Source organism: Microcaecilia unicolor, chromosome 6 (assembly GCF_901765095.1).
Source record: "Microcaecilia unicolor chromosome 6, aMicUni1.1, whole genome shotgun sequence".
In the NCBI taxonomy this organism is placed as follows: Eukaryota; Metazoa; Chordata; class Amphibia; order Gymnophiona; family Siphonopidae; genus Microcaecilia; species Microcaecilia unicolor.
The window spans coordinates 18052154-18071286 of NC_044036.1; the positions used below are offsets into that span (position 1 = coordinate 18052154).

Genomic DNA, 19133 nt, shown 5'->3' on the forward strand with positions numbered 1-19133 from the left:
GAATTGAACCATTAGCTGTAAATACAGTACAAACTAGTTCGATCTTTCAGCGAAATTTCTTATGAATACCCTTTACCAAGCTGAAATTTTTTGCCAAATTTTTCTGTGCACCTCTAATAATTAGTATCATAACAGAAAAATGAGGTAAAAAAACATTAATACTTAATGTTAATTAGTGATAATAACCGAGGTCTAAATAAGCTGGCACTTAGAAACTTTGATCTGCTGCCAAGCGAAGACGAGGTCTTTTCCTCCATTTAATATAAAAACAATTGATTAAATATCATAGATAATATGAACATCGTGAAAGTGATTACTACTTGGAATTTCAGCTTGGTAACGGGCACTTACCATTAGGCCACGCCTCCGCTCGATGATTGTACCTGACTCTAAACCGAAGAGGCCAAGGACCACCTATGGCTTTATCCATGGAAGACCTGTCTTCATACTTATAAATCACTCAGATAAAAGTCTGTGGCCAGGGAATATACTGGATCTATTGAAGGTCACGTTATACTTGACTCTAGAGCTAATTGTGCAAAACCAGTGGAGGAGTGGCCTAGAGGTTAGGGTGGTGGACTTTGGTCCTGGGGAACTGAGTTCAATTCCCACTTCAGGCACAGGCAGCTCCTTGTGACTCTGGGCAAGTCACTTAACCCTCCATTGCCCCATGTAAGCCGCATTGAGCCTGCCATCAGTGGGAAAGCGCAGGGTACAAATGTAACAAAATAGATACTATTGGAGATTCTACATGTAATGTTGCTACTATTGGAGATTCTACATGGAATGTTGCTACTGTTGGAGATTCTACATGGAATGTTGCTATTCCACTAGCAACATGTAGAAGGCTGCGCAGGCTTCTGTTTCTGTGAGTCTGACGTCCTGGTGCAGGACGTCAGACTCACAGAAGCAGAAGCCTGCGCGGCCACATTGGTGATCTGCAAGGGCTGACAACATTCCATGTAGAATCTCAAATAGTAGCAACAGTGGAGGAGTGGCCTAGTGGTTAGGGTGGTGGACTTTGGTCCTGGGGAACTGAGGAACTGAGTTCGATTCCCACTTCAGGCACAGGCAGCTCCTTGTGACTCTGGGCAAGTCACTTAACCCTCCATTGCCCCATGTAAGCCGCATTGAGCCTGCCATGAGTGGGAAAGCGCAGGGTACAAATGTAACAAAAATAAAATAGATACTATTGGAGATTCTACATGGAATGTTGCTATTCCACTAGCAACATTCCATGTAGAAGGCTGCGCAGGCTTCTGTTTCTGTGAGTCTGTCGTCCTGCAGGACGTCAGACTCACAGAAGCAGAAGCCTGCGCGGCCACATTGGTGATCTGCAAGGGCCGACTTCTACATGGAATGTTGCTAGTGGAATCCATGTAGAATCTCAAATAGTGGTTAGGGTGGTGGACTTTGGTCCTGGGGAACTGAGGAACTGACTTCAATTCCCACTTCAGGCACAGGCAGCTCCTTGTGACTCTGGGCAAGCCACTTAACCCTCCATTGCTGCATTGAGCCTGCCATGAGTAGGAAAGTGCAGGGTACAAATGTAACTAGAATTCTTGCTTTCCTGTTTTTCATACTGATTATGTTGAACAGCAACTAATATTATACAAGCGCAATATCTGGCCTGTCATTTGCATATCCCTTGTCATTGCATGTCATTAGCAAATGAAAACAAGCTGAACCCCCCCCCCCCCCCCAACATTTTGTGTTTTTTTTTTAGGGCTGCACATTAATTGCGATTAACAATGGAAGCAGCATGTTATTTATTAATCGCAATTAAAATTTGTAATCATGATCAATAATTTACGGACCACCTGCACGCATACACGCACAGTCGGTCCAGCATCTCTCCCTCCCCTCCCCTACCGCTGGAGGTTCTCTCTCCCCTCCCCTCCCAGTTTACCTTTTATTTTTCAGTAAATATTCGCCCTGCAGCGGGCAGCCGTATTGAAACGCCGCCTCGGCCTGCACCGGGCATTTCCTTCTGACCCGGAATGAACTGAGCATGCCTGAAGAGTGCTGGCATCGGTGGCTGGAGGCACCCCACTGACTTCCACACTAGCACAAGGAGGAAAGGGGCTGCTTTGGCAGTGGGATTCTTCTACTGGCAGGGCTTCAGCATCCTCACCAGCAAAGATATGATAACTAATATGGGAGGGAGGGTGAGGAAATGCGTGCCCCCCTGTTCCACCCCCCATGGACCGCTCCCAATCACGCAGTTAATCGCGATTAAAAATTTTAATCGCCGTGCGGCCCTAGTTTGCACACTTTCGATGATACCATGCACAAATGTACTGTTTGCAAAGAGAGGCAGGAGGAGACACCTTAATTTTTGGAGTGAAGTATGAAAGAGTTTGAAAAGCCTGGGTCTTACGTCACAGGAGTCCAGGGAGAAAGAAGCTGTCTGAGCCACCCTAGAGCACAGTTCAGTCACGACGGTTGAATCCATGTGACTAAAACGGGGCCCTGTTTACTAAGCCGCACTACACAGTTAGCGTGTCCTAATTTTGTGCATGCGCTAAAAATGCTAACGCACCTTAGTAAACAGGGCCCTCAGTGACTACCCAAGCCTGCAGCTCACCCGCAAGCTAGATATTTATTTGTTTAATTACACTTACCGAATGTATCTCTAAAGCTGCTCTATGAGGTGCAGAAAACATATAAAATCAACAATTAGAGAATAAACACCTAAATAGAATCGGTAACCCTCATCTCACCCACCTCCTAGAAGAAAGGTAACCATCTGCCTATTTGTGAGACAAGCAAACAGAAAACAGATGTTAAGCCCTAGGAAGGGACCCAACACCCAGGTGTTATACTCTTGAAAACCCAAGTTTTCTGTGTGGAGGGGGCCCTGACTCCTAGGGGCACCCTTAGCCTCTCACTCAGAAACTAACCTCAAATATTTTTCGAACAGTATATGTTTCATTTGCCTTCATGGGGAAGGCAGTGGCACTTAGTCATCTCTCTCCTCTTCAATCTGTTCAAAATTCTGCTGCACGACTAATATTCCGCCAGGGTCGTTATGCTCATATTAGCCCTCTCCTCAAGTCACTTCACTGGCTTCCTATCCGTTTCCGCATACAGTTCAAACTCCTCTTATTGACCTATAAGTGCATTCACTCTGCAGCTCCTCATCTCTCCCTACATTCCTCCCTGGGAACTCCGTTCACTGGGTAAATCTCTCTTATCCGCACCCTTCTCCTCCACCTCTAACTCCAGACTCCGTTCCTTTTATCTTGCTGCACCATGTGCCTGGAATAGACTTCCTGAGTCAGTACGTCAAGCTCCATCTCTGGCCGTCTTCAAATCTAAGCTAAAAGCCCACCTTTTTGATGCTGCTTTTAACTCCTAACCCTTATTCACTTGTTCAGAACCCTTAGTTTATCATCCTCACTTTTAATATTCCCTTATCTCTTATTTGTCCTGTTTGTCTGTCCTAATTAGATTGTAAGCTCTGTCGAGCAGGGTCTTTTCATGTTCAAGTGTACAGCGCTGCATACGTCTAGTAGCGCTATACAAATGATAAGTAGTAGTAGAGTTCTCGAGAAGTCTTCCTCCTTCTAGGAGGTAAACCTCTCTTTCACGGAGATCTTAGAAGAGATTGTGGAATTCTTTAGGTGTCCAGATAAAAATATTGTAAACTGTCAGAAAATGGAAATCATTCAGGGCACATCAAAGATTATCTTACAACTAGTAAAAAAAAGGGACGTTTCTGACAAAAATGAAACGGGCGCTAGCAAGGTTTTCATCGGAGTGTGTATGTTTGAGAGAGTGTATGTGAGAAGTGACTGTGTGTGAGAGAGAGAGAGAGTGAATGTGTGAGTGTGTGTGTGTGAGAGAGAGAGTCTGGGTGCGAGTGTGTCTGTGAGAATGAGAGTGTGTGCAAGTGCGTATGTGAGACACAGTGTAAGAGAGTGTGTTTCACACAGATACAGTGTGTGCAAGAGAGAGAGTGTTTGTGAGACACAGACTCTCTGTGAGACTGAGTGTTTGAGACCAAGAGAGTGTGTGAGTGACTGTGTGACACATAGAGAGTGAATGTGATACAGTGTGAGACATAGAGTGTGTGTGCGAGACAGTGTGTGAGAGTGAGAGAAATACATTGACTGTGAGAGAGAGAGAGAGAGAGAGAGTGTGTGTGTGACAGAGATACCTATCCCCCCTCTCTGGTGTCAGCCCCCCCTCTCTCTCTGGTGTCTGAGAGTTACTGTGCAGGATGCTGAGCTCTGGCTGTGCTTCAAGGAACTGACCAATCCTATTTAATAGAATGCACCTCCAACATTCTGAAGCCGAGAAACCTCGTGTGGTTGGTCACTTCTGCTTGTGACGAACCCGGAAGTATGTGATGTCAATTCAGGAGATGGATACAGAGAGCAGGAATGCCTCAGCCATGCAGTCAGCTTCAGAATGTTGGAGGTGCGTTTTATTATATAGGATAAGCAGTAATTTCAACTTCCTGCTTCTGTGTACAACTGAGTTTTTCTTGCTCTTTTCCTGCAGTGACAGCACCTACACAAAAGTCATTCTTGACCTCTGCTCCTTGGTGTACCTCAGATTCCGTCGGGTTCTATTCCAGAGTGACCTCATTTTCCACTTAAGTCCCCAAGGATTTCGCTTTCGGAAGGCCTGCAAACTGGCTCATCAGCACACAGGTATGATTCTCACCATATCATTTCTTGAATATTAGATTGTAAGCTCTTTGAGCAGGGACTGTCTTTCTTCTATGTTTGTGCAGCGCTGCGTACGCTTTGTAGCACTATAGAAATGCTAAATAGTAGTAGTAGTACACCTTTCCCAAACTCTTAATTGTAAGTTGCCGTGCTTCTGTTCACTGCAAAATATAAATGTATTGTGAGAAGGGAGATGTGGGTTCAAATTATTGCCCAGTTGGGGCTTCTGAAATTAAAGAGCTTAAGCTAGTAAAGATACTAAGGGTGAACTATCCCAAAGAGTGAGATTTACCATACCAAAACTGAAGGCCAAAGAGTGAGATTTTTTTTAGACGGTACCTCCAGGGAATAAATCTAGAATGATTTAAGTTAGTATTGCTTTGAAAATGAATCAAGGCAGTGTTAAACGATATTGGCTTTTCTTTGGAGCCTCTGAAAGAGTACAGACAAAGTGGGGAGCAATTTGGGTAAATATTTTAGTCAAAAATTGGCTTCCACCCAGTAGTTAAAAGTATATACACTGGTTTCAGAGCACATGTACTTGCGGTAAAGGGAAAAGGGACAGGGCAAAGGGCTAAACTGGAAGTACCACTGGGCTACCTCAGCAGCCCGGCAGTAGTTCCTGCCTCCAGTGCATGCCATTTCTGGCGCAACAAAAATAAAAGCATTCTTGTAGCGCCAGGGCCGCTGAGAGGGGAAAGCTGGGGGGAGGGGAGGGAAAAATTCCCTGAGCCTGGTCTGCAAGGGGAGGCCCAGGCCCGGTGCCAGGAAGCTTCTTCCTGCCTGCCTGCTTCCGGTTCTGTCCTCTCCTGCTCCTGCATGTCACTCAGGATATTGCGTTATTGCAATCCTCCGTGTCCCGACTCTCGGCATGGAGAGGACAGACTGTGGGAGCAGGCAGGCAGGAAGAAGCTTCCTGGCGCCGGACACGGGCTCCCCCTTGGAGGCAGAGACAGAAGGGCTAGGAGGCAGCTTAACGCGGTCCGGTTCTGCCCCGGTGTCTCTTGGAGGCCCTGTGTAGTGCTGGTGTTTACCCGGTGGTAATCAGGCAGTTCCGCGTGCCGCCCGGTTAACGCCAGGTTAGGACCGGAGTCCTTACTTAAACCAGGGTATTTGTAGAAAGCTTGGTGTGCAATCGTATAAAAGAACATGATAAGATACGGGGAGCTAATGTTCTTCCATTTAAAAAAGGGGGGGGAGTGACATGATCAAACCTTTTCTTTCTGTGGAGCAGTTTCACCGTGATGTTTTGAATTAACTGTACACAATAAAGTTGAGAGACTTTCAAACCTTGAAAGAGGGAATTACAGTCGAATCAAGATAAGAAGTAAGTCGGGAAGTATTTTTTCATGGAAAGGGTGGTGGAGATGTGGAATGCCCTTCCGCGGGAGGTGGTGGAGATGAAAACGGTAATGGAATTCAAACATGCGTGGGATAAACACAAAGGAATCCTGTTTAGCAGGAATGGATCCACGGAATCTTAGCAGAGATTGGGTGGTGACGCCGGTAATTGGGAAGCGAAACCAGTGCTAGGCAGACTTCTACGGTCTACGTCCTGATTGTGACTGAATAGATATGGATGGGTTTGAGTGTAAATTTTAAAGGGCTTCAACGTTAGCTTCAGAACTTTTAATAAAAGAACAGTGCTGGGCAGACTTTTATGGTCTGTGCCCTGAGAAAGGCAAGGGCAAATCAAACTCAGGTATACATATAAAGTATCACACACCATGTAAAATGAGTTTATCTTGTTGGGCAGACTGGATGGACCGTACAGGTCTTTATCTGCTGTCATTTACTATGTTACTATGTTACTCTTTGGGGTTCTACATGGAATGTTGCTACTAATTGGGATTCCAGAATCTTGTAACTCTTTAGGATTCCAGAATCTTCAGAACTTTTAATAAAAGAACAGTGCTGGTCAGACTTCTACGGTCTGTGCCCTGAGAAAGGCAGGGACAAATCAAACTCGGGTATAAAGTATCGCATACCATGTAAAATGAGGTATTCTTGTTGGGCAGACTGGATGGACCGTACAGGTCTTTATGTGCCGTCATTTACTATGTTACTATGTTAAGAGTGTGACTGAGAAGTGGTTTGATAGACTGGAGTTGTTTAAGGGAAAATAAAAGTTTCAGAAGAAGTCAGATATACGTGCATCTGAGGTAAGGTTCTTGTATTTACCGCCTTTTTGAAGGAATTCACTCAAGGCGGTGTACAGTAAGAATAAAACATGAGCAATAGGTTACACCATATCAAAGGAAGGGGTGTGCTGGGTGGAGTGTCATGACAAGGGAACAATACAGCCTTCAAATAAAACTCAAAATGCAATAATAATAGAATATACGAAAGATGAACAAGAAGTAATCAACAGTGATAATAATAAATTATAATAACAGTAATAATAATTATCATCATTATAGAAAAACATCTTCAACCTTGTAGTGTCCTCCCCGGAAAATATAATTCATAAAAACACAGTAAGATCCAGTTCCTCACTGAGGCCAAAAGGATGAGATCAAAAATACGCCCTTGTTACAAAAAAGACAATCAGCAGTCCGTAGCTCCAGCATGCCAACTCCTGGGGACCCATAAATGCTGAGTCTTGCCTATATGATTTGCAGTGGCGTTCCGACCCTAGCTGACACCCAGGGTGGATCGCCGATGCGCCCCCCCCCCCGGGTGCAGCGCGACCCCCCCCCCCCCCCGGGTGCACGCCGCTGGGGGGGGGGGGGTGCCGCGGCGCACGCCTGTTGCCCTGTCTCCGAGTTCGCAATTCGCATGTGTTCACTGCTCCCTCTGAGTCTGCCCCGGAACAGTAAGTAACCTGTTCTGGGGCAGACTCAGAGGGAGCAGTGAACACGTGCAAATTGCAAACTCGGTGACAGGACAAAAGGCGTGCGCCGCGGCACCCCCCCAGCGGCGTGCACCCGGGGCGGACTGCCCCCCCTTGGTATGCCACTGATGATTTGTTTGTTTCTTTGGGTTTTTTATGGAGTTTATAGGGTAATTTTAACTGTTTTAATGTTGGACTTGTTTTTCTACAGCCTGGTCCATGTTTTATGCAATAAATATATGCTGGTATAATAGGGTTATTATTTTTGTTACATTTGTACCCTGTGCTTTCCTACTCATGGTAGGCTCAATGTGGCAATGGAGGGTTAAGTGACTTGCCCAGAGTGACAAGGAGCTGCCTGTGCCTGAAGTGGGAATCAAACTCAGTTCCTCAGGACCAAAGTCCACCACCCTAACCACTGGGCCACTCCTTCACTGTTGCTACTATTTGAGATTCTACATGGAATGTTGCTATTCCACTAGAAGTCGGCCCTTGCAGATCACCAATGTGGCCGCGCAGGCTTCTGCTTCTGTGAGTCTGACGTCCTGCACGTACGTGCAGGACGTCAGAGTCACAGAAACAGAAGCCTGCGCAGCCTTCTACATGGAATGTTGCTAGTGGAATAGCAACGCAACATTCCATATAGAATCTCCAATAGTATCTGTTTTATTTTTGTTACATTTGTACCCCGTGCTTTCCCACTCATGGCAGGCTCAATGCGGCTTACATGGGGCAATGGAGGGTTAAGTGACTTCCCAGAGTCACAAGGAGCTGCCTGTGCCTGAAGTGGGAATCAAACTCAGTTCCTCAGGACCAAAGTCCACCACCCTAACCACTAGGCCGCTCCTCCACTGTTGCTACTATTTGAGATTCTACATGGAATGTTGCTATTCCACTAGCAACATTCCATGTAGAAATCGGCCCTTGCAGATCACCAATGTGGCTGCGCAGGCTTCTGCTTCTGTGAGTCTGACGTCCTGCACGTACGTGCAGGACGTCAGACTCACAGAAACAGAAGCCTGCGCAGCCTCCTTCTACTTGGAATGTTGCTAGTGGAATAGCAACATTCCATGTAGAATCTCCAATAGTAGCAACATTCCATGTAGAATCTCCAATAGGATCTATTTTATTTTTGTTACATTTGTACCCTGCGCTTTTCCCACTCATGGCAGGCTCAATGCGGCTTACATGGGGCAATGGAGGGTTAAGTGACTTGCCCAGAGTCACAAGGAGCTGCCTGTGCCTAAAGTGGGAATAGAACTCAGTCCACCACCCTAACCACTAGGCCACTCCTCCACTCCTGTGGGGATAGTGATGGTTCCTTGTGAGCACACTGTAAGGCAGTTTTACAACGTTTAAAAAAAAAAATGTACAAACCATCTTTATTGGGTTTAATCCATTTTAACAATTAAACAACATGTTGATGTGACACATACTTCAATATAACAAACATGAATGAAGAAATAACAAAAAGTAGGTCTTCGTAGAAATATGTAGTAAACCAGCTAAGGGGCCCTTATACGAAGAGGTGGTAGAGCTACCACTGGGTTTACGCACAGCAAATCGGCCCAGGAGCCAGGCAGTAGTTCTGGGCCTGCCGCCTGCCATTTCCAGCGGGGAGTGGGCATGCCTGGTGGTAATCGGGCAGCGCCATGCTCTGCCTGATTAGCACTGGGTTAATGCCGAAGCCCTCACTGCCTCTTAAATAGGAGGCAGTAAGAACTCTAGCAGTAAATGGCTGCCCGGCAATTTTTTAAGTACCGTATGGCCACTTACTGCCTCCTTTAAAAAAAACACCCCTTTACCCGCTGCGGTAAAGTGGCCTTAGAGAGAGAGAGAGAGAGATTCTGCTTCAAGAGAGGGAATGCAAAAGAAAGGGAAGATAGAGGGAGATCCTGGACATGAAGCGGGACAGGCAGGGCCACCGAGAGACTGGACCAGGCCCGGGACAAGGCCACCCTGGGGCCCCCCCCTCCACCCGCCACCGGGCCCTCTCTCCACCCCCGGGCCCTCTGCACTGACCTTAAGCGCCTCACCTTCGAAAGCACAGCAAGCAGCAGCAGACCACTCCTTCCTTCTGTGTCCCGCCCTCGGAAGTTACGTCAGGCGGGGGCAGGACACGGAAGGAAGGAGTGGTCTGCTGCTGCTTGCTGCGCTTTCGAAGGTGAGGTGCTTAAGTTTAATGCCAGGGAGCAACGGAGGGTGGGCGGGATGGACTGCGGCCGCAGCGCCGGGCCCCCCCCCAGAGGCCTGGGCCCGGGGAATTTTGTTCCCCCTGTCCCCCCTCTCGGCGGCCCTGGGGACAGGGAGAGAGGGGGAGATGCTGGACATGGGGAGAAAAGAGATGTCAAATGGACAGGAGACCCTGGAAATATGGGACTAATGGATGGGGGAAGGGAACAGAGCAGAAAATGACTGGGACGTTGATTGAGTGGGAAAATGTTGGGGGCAAAGCAGGGACTTACAGTCCCAGACAGAGTGGGTCTCCCAGTAGAAAGTCCCTCTTGGGCTTCCTCTCATCAAGCCCCTCCCAAACCCTAAGGGTAGGGTTACCATATGGCTCCAGAAAAAGGAGGATGGAGTGAGCCAGCCGGGTTTTACCTCCATTGCTTTCAATGGAAAGCAATTGCTTTCAATGGAAATAATTGTCCATTGTCCATTGCTTTCAATGGAAAGCAGGCCCGTGCCAAGGGTCTGCGCCGCCCCCCCCACAGACGAACAGTTGGCGCCCCCCCCCCCGCGCAGATGAACAGTTGGCGTGCGCGCCCCCCCCCCCCGTGAAGATGATCGCGGCGCGCCCTGGGGGCCTTTAAATCTTTTACTTGCAGTCGCAGCAGCGTCTGTGAAAGCGGAGCGCTGCCGACATCTCCCTTCCCTTCGCGCTGTTGGTTCCCTCAGTATCCCGCCTTCTTCTGACGTCAGAAGAAGGCGGGACACTGAGGGAACCAACAGCGCGAAGGGAAGGGAGACGTCGGCAGCGCTCCACTTTCACAGACGCTGCTGCGACTGCAAGTAAAAGATTTAAAGGCCTCGGCGGCGCGGGGCGAGGGTAAGCACCGCGGTGGCGCCCTCCAGAGGTGGGCGCCCTCCTGCGGTGCTTACCCCGCTTACCGCATCGGCACGGCCCTGATGGAAAGCAATGGAAGTAAAACCCGGCTGGCTCAATCCGTTCTCCCTACCTAAGGCCCCCCCCCCTAGTGGCTGACCCCCCAAAATAACTTTCCCTAGGCAGTAACCTGGCTCCTCCACACTCCCAAAGGCCCCCAGGGACTATCTTAGTGCAAATCTTATTTTTTTTACTACATTTTTGAGATGCCAAGGTCTGTGTTGTCTCCCAGATAGGTGGCTTGTAAGTAATCAAGTATATAAATTTGTAACTGTGTGTGTTTGGGGATTAGTGCTGCTTGATTTGTGTTGGTTGGAGTTTGAATGGAAGTTGCTTTCCTATTTTAATTGCATTCTGCTTTGCTCTTAATTATTAATATTGAAACCACGCTGACTTGTCTGACAAATAGGGGTGGTACATCAAGTTTTTTAAACTATTAAATCCCTAGTTTCTAGTTGTGTGGGCAGGAACAATCCCCAATCACTTCTGCCCTTGCCTCGTCTTTTTCCAAAATGACACAGATGACCCCTAGTGGTAGTCTGATGGTACTACTGCTAGGTGTAGTATTTCTGTATAAGGTTGGTGAATCCTTTTTTTACATTGCTACAGCAAGGAGTATTGTGTATTCACAGTTGCTACACTGCAAAGATAGTGAGCACTAGGGCAGGCCCATTATCAATTACAGGGGACAATCCAAAGCATGTCCCTCCCCTCCTCACAAATACCTTTGCACTATTCCCCGTACTTGGATCCTCAATTGCCCGATACTCTGTAAAGTAACCCCCTTGCAAGCTATGGTATTTTTCTCCCCTAATAATGAGTGACTTTGCATCTCTTTATAGATTATGTTAAGCTGGGCTATCTGTAAGTAAAATTCTCAAAAACTCAGTCCAAAGTTTAGGAGTGCCTTGAGCAGAATTTGAGACTGTATGACGGATGACTGCATCGAGTAAAGCTAAGTTTTTCACTGCTAAGCTTTGGACTGAGCTTTGGATGAGGAGTGACCTAGTGGTTAGAGCACCGGTCTTGCAATCCAGAGGTGGCCAGTTCAAATCCCACTGCTGTTCCTTATGATCTTGGGCAAGTCACTTAACTCTCCATTGCCTCGGGTACAAAGTTAGATTGTGAGCCCTCCTGGGACAGAGAAATATCCAGTGTACCTGAATGTAACTCACCTTGAGCTACTACTGAAAAGGTGTGAGCAAAATCTAAATAAATAAATAAATAAATATATGGAATGTTGCTACTATTGAAGATTCTACATGGAATGTTGCCAGTTTTTGAGATTCTGGAATGTTGCTACTATTTGAGATTCTAGATGGAATGTTGCTACTAGTGGAGGAGTGGCCTAGTGGTTAGAGCACCAGTGTTGCAACCCAGAGGTGGCTGGTTCAAATCCCACTGCTGCTCCTTGTGACCTTGGGCAAGTCACTTAACCCTCCATTGCCTCAGGTACAAACTTAGATCGTGAGCCCTCCTGGGACAGAGAAATAGCTAGAGTACCTGAATGTAACTCACCTTGAGCTACTACTGAAAAAGGTGTGAGCAAAATCTAAATAAATAAAATAAATATCAGAGTACTTGCCATCTGAAGTTATTGGGAGGTGTTTTTGCATGTTTTTCTGTAATTGTTAGAAGCACAACATTGGACATTTTAGCCGATGATGACGAACAGATTGCCCAAAGCCGCAAGAAGTTGTTAGAAGGATTTGAACCCAGGATTCCCTATTTCTCAGCCCACTGCTCTGAGAGGGTGGTGTTTAACAGGGAAAAACACGTTGCCATCATCAAAAGCTAGTCAATGGTGCTTTGTCTTCAAGCCCTTACATCGCATCATTATCATTTGTGGCAGCGAGTAGGGCTAGGACAGGCTCACACTGGACTGGAAACTCACATGTGGTTTGGTCCTTACTCGGCAGAAGACTTTAGCTGTGAGCTCCTCAATGTTATGTAGAGAGTGGGCAAATTTCACTGCTTTCTGTAGGTCCCAGTTTAAAATGGATGACTTCTGGCATAACTTAATTGGTTAACAAGCTAATCAGCGCTGTTAATTGGATGTCAGTAAGCAATTATCAGCACTAATTGGCATTAATTGAGGTTTACATGCACAGCTCGCTAAGTATACTCTGTAACCTGGTTCGCCCAAATTCTAAGTCGCATAGTTCAAAAGAGGTCATGGCGAAGGCGTTTCTACAATTTATGCGCATTATTATGTAATACACTCGCTCTGTGCCTAATTTAGGCGTTGGGATTTATGCCAAGTAAAACGTGGCCTAAATGGTCATGTCTAAATTTGGTTGCGTGGAGAGCCGCTAGGCATATTCTATACACTGTGCAGAACTTTAAGCCAAGCCTATAAAATTTAGGCGTACCTTAGAGAATACACCTAGGCGTATTTCTTTTCCGCGCAAATTTTTCAGATGCCATATATAGAATCGAGCCCTTGACGGCTTATATAGGTTAAAGTTATTCATAGAAGTTCTAGAGATTGAAAAAGTGCTGATCCCATAAGTTCTATTGAATACTGGACCCATCAAGAAGAATCTGTTTCTCATTTTCTTGCACAGATGAAGTGATAAAGCAGAGGAAAGCTGCCCTTGCGAATGAAAATGAACTGGAAAAGATTCAGCAGAAGAGACATTTGGATTTTCTGGACATTCTCCTCTGTGCCAAGGTACTTGTCGGAAGCCCTTGTAACTTTTGTCTCCTGCCCTGGGCCAGATTTGTAAACTGTGGCTTCAAGTACATAAGTATTGCCACATTGGGACAGACCAAAGGTCCATCAAGCCCAGGATCCTGTTTCCATCAGTGGTCAATCCAGGTTACAAATACCTGGCAAGATCCCAGAAAAGCTCAATACATTTTATGATGCTTATCCCAGAAATAAGCAGTGGATTTTTCCCAAGTCAATTTAATAATGGTCTATGGACTTTTCCTTTAGGAAGCTGTCCAGACCCTTTTAAAACCCCGCTAAGCTAACCGCCTTTACCACATTCTCTGACAATGAATTCCAGAGTTTAATTACACGTTGAGTGAAGAAAATGTTTCTCCGATTCGTATTAAATTTACTACTTTGTAGCTTCATCACGTGTCCCCCTAGTCCTATTATTTTTGGAAAGAGTAAACAAACGATTCACGTCTACCCTTTCCACTCCACTCATTATTTTATAGGCCTCTATCATATCTCCCCTCAGCCGTCTTTTCTCCAAGCTGAAGAGCCCCAGCTGCTTTAGCCTTTCCTCATAAGGAAGTCATCCCATCCCCTTTATCATTTTCGTCACCCTTCTCTGTACCTTTTCTAATATCACTGTATTTTTTTTGAGATGCAGCAACCAGAATTGAACACAGTATTCGAGGTGTGGTCGCACCATGGACCGATACAAAGGCATTATAATGTCCTCACTTTTGTTTTCCATTCCTTTCCTAATAATACCTTACATTCTATTTGCTTTCTAAGCCACTGCAGCACACGGAGCAGAGCATTTCAACGTATCATCAACAGCGACGCCGAGATCCCTTTCTTGGTCGGTGACTCCTAACGTGGAATCTTGCATTATGTAGCTATAGTTCGGGTTCCTCTTAACCACTTGCATCACTTTGCGCTTGCTCACATTAAATGTCATCTGCCATTTAGACGCCCAGTCTCGTAAGGTCCTCTTGTAATTTTTCACAATCCTCCCGTGATTTAACCACTTTGAATAACTTTGTTTCATCAGCAAATGTAATTACCTCACTAGTTACTCCCATCTCTAGGTCATTTATAAATATGTTAAAAAGCAGCAGTCCCAGCACAGACCCCTGAGGAACCCCACTAACTACCCTTCTCCATTGAGAATACTGACCATTTAACCCTACTCACTGTTTTCTGTCCTTTAACCAGTTTTTAATCCATAATAGAACACTATCTCCTATCCCATGACTCTCCAATTTCCTCTGGAGTCTTTCATGAGGTACTTTGTCAAACTTCTTTTGAAAATCCAGATACACAATATTAACCATCTTGCCTTGATCCACATGTTTGTTCACTCCTTCAAAGAAATGTAGTAGATTGGTGAGGCAAGATTTCCCTTCACTAAATCCATGTTGACTTTGTCTCATTAATCCATGCTTTTGAATATGCTCTGTAACTTTGTTCTTTATAATAGTCTCTACCATTTTGTCCGGCACTGACGTCAGGCTCACCGGTCTATAATTTCCCAGATTCCCTCTGGTACCTTTTTTTAAATATCAGCATTACATGGGCTACCGTCCAATCTTCCGGTACCACGCTCGGTTTTAAAGATAATTTACATATTACTAACAATAGTTCCGCCAATTCATTTTTCAATTCTATCAGTACTCTGGGATGAATACCATCCGGTCAAGGAGATTTGCTACTCTTCAAGTTGTCAAATTGCCCCATTACATCTTCCAGGTTTATAGAGATTTCATTCAGTTCCTCCGACTCGTAGGTTTCAAATACCATTTCTGGCACCGGTATCACTCCCTAATCTTCCTTGGTGAAGACTGAAGCAAAGAATTCATTTAATCTTTCCGCTACTGCTTTGTCTTCCCAGATCGCCCCTTTTACCCCTCGGTCATCTAGCGGTCCAACCGATTCTTTTGCCGGCTCCTTGCTTTTAATATACCTAAAAAAAATTTTACTATGTGTTTTTGATTCCAACGCAATCTTTTTTCCGAAGTCCCTCTTAGCCTTCCTTATCAGCGCTTTGCATTTGACTTGACATTCCTTATGCTGTTTCTTATTATTTTCAGTTGGTTCTTCTTCCATTTTCTGAAGGATTTTCTTTTAGCTCTAATAGCTTCCTTCACCTCACTTTTTAACCATAACGGCTGTCGTTTGGTCTTCCTCCCTCCTTTTTTAATACACAGAATATATTTGGCCTCTGCTTCCAGGATGGTATTTTTGAACAGTATCCACGCCTGTTGTAAATTTTTGACCCTCGCAGCCACTCCTCTAAGTTTTTTTTTACATCGTTCTTCTCATTTTATCATAGTCTCCTTTCTGAAAGTTAAATGCTAACGTATTGGATATCCTATATATACTTGCTCCAAAGCTAATATCAAAACTGATCATATTATGATCACTGTTATCAAACGACCCCATCACCATTACCTCCCGCACCAGATCATGCGCTCCACTAAGGACTAGGTCTAGAATTTTCCTTCTCTCATTGGCTCCTGTACCAGCTGCTCCATAAAGCAATCTTTGATTTTGTCAAGGAATTTTACCTCCCTAGCATACCCCGTTGTTACATTTACCCAGTGAATATTGGAGTAATTGAAATCACTGAAAATATCCGGAATAAGTAGAATACAATATCAAAAGTCTTTCAAAATTCTACCTTGCATACAATGTGTTTGGGGGCAACTATGGCACCCATTATTATCGTGTAGCCCCATTCAGGGCCGCCGAGAGGGGGGGACAAGGGGGACAAAAGTCCATGGGCCCGGGCCTCCGGGGGGGGCCCGGCACCGCCGCTGCAGTGTGGCCCGCCCGCCTCACTCCGGAACTAACCTTAAGTCTCCTTCTTTCACTTCGCGCAAGCAGCAGCAGGGCAGGCCACTCCTTCCTTCTGTGTCCCGCCTTCGCCTGACGTAACGTCCGCGAGGGTGGGGCACGGAAGGAAGGAGGAGAGGTCTGCCCTGCTGCTGTTTGCGCGAAGTGAAAGAAGGAGACTTAAGGTTAGTTCCGGGCCTGGTAGCGGGTGGAGGGGGGGGCCTGGCGACTTCAAGTGGGCGGCGACCTCGGGTGGGGGGGGGGGGGGCGGGGGGCCTTTTCCCGGGCCCGGCCCCGGCTCTCGGCGGCCCTGTCCCAGTTTGTTAGCCTCCCTAATTTCCGGTAACATTTATACATCCTTCTGTTCATCCTGGCCTGGCGGACGGTAGTACACTCCTATCACTATCCTTTTCCCCCCATTACACATGGAATTTCAATCCACAGGGGTTCCAAGATGTGTTTTGTTTCCTGTAGAATTTTCAAATCTATTTAATTCAAGGCCTTCCTTAACATACAATGCTACCCCTCCACCAATTCAATCATCCCTATCACTAAGATATAATTTGTACCCCGGTATGACAATGCCCCACTGGTTATCTCCTTCCACCAGGTCTCAGATTCCTATTATATCTAATTTTTTATTTAGTTCAATATATTCTAATTCTCCAATCTTATTTCTTAGGCTTCTGGCATTCGCATATAGACATTTCAAACTATGTTTGTTGTTCCTATTTGCATCATGCTCAGTACTTGACTGTATTAAATTGCAATCTTTTCTCTGATTTTTATTTTTATTTAAGGACACCTGATCTACTATGGTCTCTTTTGCAACCTCACTATCGGGATACCCTATCTTCCCTGTTTTGGTGATATCTTTAAAAGATACCTTATTTCGAATCATATGCTTTTGAGCAACTGTCGGCCTTCCCCCAGTCTCTACTTTAAAAGCTGCCCTATCTCCTTTTTAAATGCCGATGCCAGCAGCCTGGTCCCAACCTGGTTAAGGTGGAGCCCATCCTTTTGGGAATGGGCTCCCCCTTCCCCAGAATGTTGCCCAGTTCTTAACAAATCTAAAACCCTCCTCCCTGCACCGTCGTCTCATCCATGCATTGAGACTCCAGAGCTCTGCCTGTCTCTTGGGCCCTGCCTAGAGGTTTTGGATTTGAGCTTCTACCTAAGAGCCTAAATTTGGCTTCCAGAACCTCTCTCCCACATTTTCCTATGTCACTGGTACCCACATGTACCAAGACAGCCAGCTCCTCCCCAGCACTATTTAAAATCCTATCTAGGTGACGCGTGAGGTCCGCCACCTTCACACCAGGCGGGCAAGTCACCAGGCGATCCTCACATCCACCAGCCACCCAGCTATCTATATGCCTAATGATTGAATCACCAACTACAACAGCTGTCCTAACCCTTCCCTCCTGGGCAGCACTTGGAGACATATCCTCGGTGTGAGAGGATAATACATCCCCTGGTGGGCAGTACTTCCTACTTCACTAGGGTGATGCGCTCCTTCTAGGAGACCTCCCTCCTCCAAAGTAGCACAGGGGCTACCAGACTGAAGGTGGGACTTCTCTACAACATCCCTGTAGGTCTCCTCTATGTACCTGTCTGTCTCCCTCAGCTCCACCAAGTCTGCTACTCTAGCCTCAAGAGAACAGACTCATTCTCTGAGAGCTAGGAGCTCTTTGCATCGAGCGCACACATATGACATCTCACCAAATGGGAGATAATCGTACATGTGACACTCAATGCAAAAGACTGGATTGCACCCTTCTCGCTTCTGGACTACTGTCTGCATCTTAATATTATAGAGTTGTTTAATTAAAACTTCTTAAGGCACTAGGGATATCAGATGAATATAATGATCTTTTGACTGTTATAATTTGCAATTTATTTAGGGTTTGCTTCTTAGAAACTAATTACATGTAATTCAGACTAATGAAAATTGAAAATTCCCCTCTTGTTGTCTTAATTAGAATAATTGAATATAAATAAAGAAAGAGTTGAGCAAGGGGTGGGTGGGAGTTGAGGAGAGTGGGCAGGAATGAGGACTAAACTGGGCCCTTCTGTGCTTTCTAGAGACTATCTGTTAATGCTGCGGCAGAAACTTCAAGTGTTAAACCTAAGGAGACTAGCTAATAAAGTTTGCTTGTTTTTATTTTTACTTTTATTTTAAAATTCTAACTGTGTTTATCAATATCTCACAATTCCTCTTTTAAACCCCTATCTTTAAGCTGTGGCAGAAACTTCAAGCTTTAAAACTATGGGGAAAAGGCTATGGAGTCTAGCTAATAAAGTTTGCTTGCTTTTTTTATTTTAAAATTCTGTGTTTGTCAATATCCTACAAGTCCTCTTTTAAACCCTAATCTTTAAGTTACCAAGCTCAGAATAGAATAATGTCACTTACCCACAGAGATGACCTCTTTGTATTTATCTAAATGTATATATTTTGTAAGGACTCAGATTTTATTGTTTATTTATTTATTTATTAGGATTTATTTACCGCCATTTTGAAGGAATTTGCTCAAGGCGGTGTACAGTAAGAATAGATCAAACATGAGCAATAGGCAATTACAGCAGTAAAAATATTCAAATAACAATAAAAAGTATGGCATGGAGGGGCATAATCGAACGGAAATGCTTATCTCCATGGGCGTTTATCTCCGAGAACGGGTCCGTGAAGGGGCGGGCCAAACAGTATTTTCGAAAAAATGGACGTTTTTGAGCTGGGCGTTTGTTTTTTTCAGCGATAATGGAAACTAAAAATGCCCAGCTCAAAAACGTCCTAATCCGAGCCATTTGGTCATGGGAGGGGCCAGGATTCGTAGTACACTGGCCCCCCTGATATGCCAGGACACCAACTGGGCACCCTAGAGGTCAGTGCGGTGGACTTCAGACAACACTCCCACATGCATAGCTCCCTTACTATGGGTGCTGAGCACCCAACCCCCCTCCCCCAAAACCCACTACCCACAAATGTATAACACTACCATAGCTCTTAGGGGTGAA

General features: G+C 45.6%; 1 protein-coding gene across 1 annotated transcript in view; it reads left to right on the top strand.

Moving 5' to 3' along the window:
* LOC115471793 (cytochrome P450 4B1-like) overlaps positions 1-19133 on the top strand; it is a 76475-nt gene that overhangs the window by 16883 nt on the left and 40459 nt on the right. Inside the window, exons 6-7 of the mRNA XM_030205627.1 lie at positions 4510-4661; positions 13186-13292. Of these exons, the coding sequence (XP_030061487.1) occupies positions 4510-4661; positions 13186-13292 (259 nt within the window). The remainder of the gene's footprint in view (positions 1-4509; positions 4662-13185; positions 13293-19133) is intronic.